The 5,322-nt window shown below is 47.3% G+C and overlaps 1 protein-coding gene across 1 annotated transcript; it reads left to right on the plus strand.

Annotated features, from left to right (window-relative positions):
- Window positions 1-216: 216 nt before the first annotated feature.
- On the plus strand, window positions 217-5,167 carry LOC113941104 (histone deacetylase 1-like). The gene is made up of 3 exons (XM_027632261.1): window positions 217-2,044; window positions 2,461-2,578; window positions 4,264-5,167. The coding sequence occupies exons 1-3, from the start codon at window positions 1,844-1,846 to the stop codon at window positions 4,470-4,472; spliced, it is 528 nt and encodes a 175-aa protein (XP_027488062.1). The 5' UTR covers window positions 217-1,843; the 3' UTR covers window positions 4,473-5,167.
- The last annotated feature ends 155 nt before the right edge of the window (window positions 5,168-5,322 follow it).

The raw sequence follows: 5,322 nt of genomic DNA on the forward strand, positions 1-5,322 counted from the left end.
AACATCCACAGCGTGGCTGTTGTTGTGGGGCAGAGGCACAACCTGCAGTGGCCAGGAGGTCAGTGTGGTTTGGGGCTTTTGTTTTCCACGCAGGGAAGGTTGGATGTGCTGGGATAATTCCCCACAGGGAGATGGTTTGGGTCTCTCAAGCCCTAAATTTCAGGTGGAGAAGGAATGTGGGATGCAGAGGGTGGGGGAAAGGTGATCAGGTGTCCAAAGGGTCTTTTTTGGAAGGGTTTGGATGTAACTTCTCCCTTATAAGCTCCCCATGAAGGGACTTGTGTAACCCCAGCAGGTGAAGAGGTGTCTGTGGAGTTCTCAGTCTCTTAGTCTGCTCTGACACTCGTCCAGGGCTCCACAGGATTCCTGGTGGGATGTGCCAGCAGAGGGAACAGGCTCTGGAGGTCAGGGTTGACCCAGCCTGAGGTGAACATGATGCTGATTTTTTTAAAGCTTCATGAAGCTTTGTGGTTGTATTTTCTCTCTGGGGTCACAAACATCTCATATTAAGTTCTCCCAAGCTTGATTTAGGGATAGTTTTAGGGATATGTTTTACTGTAGGGATGGTTACCCTGGTAAAAGACCTTCATACGTTTCAGAAAACGGAATTATTTTCAGTGAAAAGATGCATTTTACCGGAAATAATTCTGCTTTCTGAAGTTGTACTGAAAGAACACAACGCCCCATTTCCCTGCAGCCCCAGAGACAGGTAAAAATCCCAGCAGCAGAGTTGTCTGGGCGTGGGATTTGCACCATTTGCATCCACTTTGACTGAAAATAGATCCACGTCCACAGGAGGGAAGAGCTCCGGTGCTGTGGGGAAGCAGCAGCTTCTCCTGAATGTTGGGATGGGTGATGAAATATTAATTCTCCCAACTGAGTCACCAACCAGACTGGATTGAGTCTCCTGCTTCCTAAATGGACCAGGAGTTGTACAACTCCATGAACAACTTCGTCTGCTTTCCCAAGGAAATGAGGCTTGGGAGACGTTCCTGCTGCTGCCTGAGTGTTTCCTGCTCCTGGCAGCGTTTGATCTGTGCCTGCTGCAGCCAAATCAGGCAGGAGGCACCCATCTGAAAGTTAAATTTCTGTACATTTCAGGAAAATTAAGTTCCCTGGGAAAGGAGGGGGGGAAAAAAAAAAACCCCCACCCAACCCCAGCGGGGGGGAGGGAAGCGTGAGCTCGGCTTTGGCTGGGGAGGAGGAGACAATCCCTGTGGGGAGATGAACTTGCAGGAAGGTGACTTTGTTGCCCTGGTGTCCCTGGGGACGGCTGGGAAGGCCTGGGGTTCCTCTGGAGGATTGCAAGGAATAAAAATAAAGGGTGGAAAGGGTTGAGAAGGTGTCAGAGCATGGCTGGGCTGGTGACAGAGGGACCTGCCCTGGGTCTCGTTTCGCTGGGGCAAATAGTAGGAAAGTGAGGCAGAGGCTGTTCCCTGGGATGAGGCACTGTCTGAGCTGGGATTAAACTCCCATGTGGATCCTGCTCAGGGAAACCTGGGAGTCCTGGAGTGTGAGGGGTTTTCCTGTGCTGAGTCAGCACAGCTGCCCAAAACTCCTCTGGTCCAGACCTGGAGCTGCCTCCTCTGATCTTACAGTGATTTGGGATGGGAGGGACCTTAAAGGTGATCTAATTCCAACCCCCTGCCACGGGCAGGGACACCTTCCACGTGCACAGGGTGATGTTTGTGGCTCAGACTCTGCCTGGATTGCCTTCTGCAGAACTGGCATTAAAAACTCCTTCCCCAAATTTCCACTTGAGTCCAGGATAAACTTTTCTGAATCCCTGGAGATCCCTGTGCAAAGAAGAGGGGACACCCCATCCCCTCTGAAGGACAGGTGAATGACAGATGACCTTCTGGCTTGGCTGGGGTTCCCTTGGAAGGAATGGGGGGGTTTTCCTGCTGTAACAAACCCCTTTCTGCTCCCAGGGGACGTTGGGAACTACTATTATGGCCAAGGACATCCCATGAAACCCCACAGGATCCGGATGACCCACAACCTGCTGCTGAACTATGGCCTCTACAGGAAGATGGAGATCTATGTGAGTTGTGGGGCTGCTCATCAAGGGAAATAGTTGTGAAAGGTCCCAGTTGATGTGTCAGGTTTTAGCTGTGGACCTTCAGACCTGTTGAGGAAAAAAATAAACAAACCCTTAACAGTTGTGCTGATGTATTTCTGGGTTTTTTTCTGAGTGCTGCAGTGAGATGTTCTGTGCTTCAGAGGAGCTTTGGAGGCTGGAAAACTGCTTTTTTTTCCCCTTGCAAATTAAATTTATGTTGTGTTTCTGCATATGTGACACACTCCAGTAGTGACATTTCTAAAGAAAGCGAATTTCTCTTGTTTAACGCTGCTGGTTTGATACTTCTTTTTTATTTTTTTTTTTTTGCAGTTCCTGGGAGTAAATCTGGGATTGGAAAGGGGAATTTATTTTTTTTTTTCCTTTTTCTGTCCTTGCAGCGTCCTCACAAGGCAAATGCAGAGGAGATGACCAAGTACCACAGTGATGACTACATCAAATTCCTGAGGTCCATCCGCCCTGACAACATGTCTGAGTACAGCAAGCAGATGCAAAGATGTGAGTTGTGCTGCAGGTCCTGCCAAGGTTAAAGAAAAAAACCAAACATGGATCTGGGGAATCCAGGGCCTGTTGTGGAGGTTTGGGATAAAAAAGAGCAGGAAGAACCACGGGGAAATTGTCTTTCTCCTGGCTTCCCTTTTGATTTTTCTGGCAGATCAGTCATTTTAAAGATGGCTCGAGCCAAAAAACCAAAAAAACCCCCCAAACCCTTTGACCTGCCTGTCTTTATGTTTTTGTGTTGTGTTTTGATGGAAACTCTCCTAAAAAAATTCCCTTCCTGGCTTGGAGGTGACTAAACTCCATTTATGAGCTGCATGGATTTTGAGTTAATGTGCTTATCTTCAACCAGAGGTGGGAAAGAGTTGGGTAAATCAAACAAATAAACTAAAAAAACCCCTTCTCCTCAATTATCCTCCAAACCTGCAGTAACTCTGAAGGGTTCTCAGGGTGGTTTGGAAGGGTTGAGATCCACCTTAATACCTGGCAGCTTTGTGTCAGGATGGTTTATTGTGAGCTGATGTCTTGTTCTAACCCCTCCAGCCCATGGAAAGGCTCTTTAATGGTGATTTTAAGGTTACAGGGACCTGGTTTTGGGTCTCCCTGCAGCTTTGAGCTCATGGGTTTTTTTGGCAGTGGCTGCAGCAAACTAGATTTTTAGCAAATACAGACAAATAGTGGGGAAGGCTCAAGCTTCATTTAAACAGTATTTTGGTCTTGGAAACCTGGTGTGAGCTGAAGGGGACAGATATTAAAACCCAAGCACATAAGAGGAAGGGGGGTAATGTGGTTTATGAGTGATATACTCCCTACAGTCCATGATATTCCTTAGTACACCAAATGACATATAGCAAAGTGCATATTTCCCCAAAGTGACCTGTTTACCCCTGGAGCAGATACAGCTCATGAACACTCTGCTCTGTCTGGTAGACAACATTTTTCTGCTCCTGTGACTTCCCCAGAACTAAGGCAAAATGGGAAAATTCATCTTAAAGACACAAGGCCAGAGCTTTTCTTCAGCAAACCCTGCAAAGGAGCAGCCTCTGTGTAGCTGGAGAGCAGCTGTAAAGGGGATGAACTGATTCTGCTGATGCCAGACTTGGGCAGAGTAACCCAAGGGGGCACCAGGTTTAATTTCTTGTGATGGGAAATGTGCAGAAATCAGTGACTTAAATTCTCCTCACTCAGAAGGGGAAGTTTCCAGCCACCTCTGTGAGCTGATATCCAAACTCTGCCCTGCTGAAACAACTGGGAAGTGGGAACAGTCACTTCCTTCTGGGTGTCCCTGTCCCCAGACTGGGACCAATGAGGCTCCCTCCTCACACAGCCTTTGTGGAGATGACTTTCCAACTCGTGCTGTTTGTGCCTTTCTCATTAAGCACAGAAGGGAAACACTCCACGGATGTTGTTACAAAAAAATACAGCTTTACTTTTGTTTCCCTGTTCGTAAAATCAAACCTTGCCAAATCTGGATTAGACACAAACCTGCTGCTGGTTTTTTTTATTTTATTTTTAATAGTGGGAGTGGTTCCAGCAGAAATTTGCCAAGGGTAGAACTGCTGAGAACCTAAAAACTGTCTGATGTTGGTCACTCGTCCACTTTGCCTTTCTGATCTGAGTGGTGGTGTAAGCTTGGTATTTTTTTGGTGGGTTTACCTCACTAATTGTTTTATTTTCTTTTCCAGTTAACGTTGGGGAGGACTGCCCTGTGTTTGATGGGCTGTTTGAGTTCTGTCAGCTCTCTGCTGGAGGCTCTGTGGGTAAGATCACAAGTCGTGTGCTCTCTCTCCCTTTTAAGCAGATTTATTTTGTGTGGTTCTGTCCAGGAAACACATTGCTGCAGGGGGTGGTGGGGAAGCTCTGTGAACCCATTTCTGATTTCCTTAATAATTAGATCCAGATTTCTCCCCCTGTGAGCCCAAGCTTTGCATATTGATGGACCCCTCTCCATTTTAGTCTGGGTTTCCTCACTGAGTGTGTGAAGGGCTCTTTAAGTGATGTAACAGCATCACCAGTGGTAGAGTTAAACCAAAACCACAGCAACAGCATTTAATTAAAAAAAAAACCAAGCAAAAACTAAACATGAGCTGCCTTACATTAAAAAAAAAGTTGTTAAACCCTTGCTGTGGGCAGGCATAACCTGGAAAGGAAAGAACAGGGTTGCTTTATCTGTTGGTTATAACAAAAAGCCTGAACATGAACAAGGAGCTGAGGGGTTTCAGTGAGTTCCCTCAAAGCTGGAACATCTAAATGCTTTCACAGTTCTCACAGTTGCAGACAGGCAGGTGTTATTGTGCTGGGGAGCTTTGTGGCTGCTGCATCACAGTGACACCTCCAAGTCTGTTGTTTCCTGTGACGTGGTGCAGCAGCACCCACAGCCACTGGCTGCAGTGTGGTTTTTGGAGCAGCTCTGAGCTCTCTGGTCCCAGGGCTGGAGATTCCACAGAGCAGGTCGTTTGCTTTGATCCTGGGAGACTTGCACAGGAAGTTTAGGGAGGGGGCTGAGGGAAGGGAACTTCCTTTGCCTAAATGCACGTTCACCTGAAGAGGTGTTGGATAAAACCTTTCATCAAAGCCTTCTGGTGGGGGCACTGAGAAATCCAGAGTGTGTTCTGTGGGACCCCAGCTGGGCACTTGTTTGGGCAGAGTGTTTGCTCTGAGGCAAAAATGGGAAGCAATGAATGTGTGCAGATAGAGCAGAACCTGCATTCCCCCTTTTCTTCCCCCTTTTTTTCCCCCTTTTT

Source organism: Corapipo altera, unplaced genomic scaffold, assembly GCF_003945725.1.
Source record: "Corapipo altera isolate COAL_440 unplaced genomic scaffold, ASM394572v1 57029, whole genome shotgun sequence".
Lineage (NCBI taxonomy): Eukaryota > Metazoa > Chordata > Aves > Passeriformes > Pipridae > Corapipo > Corapipo altera.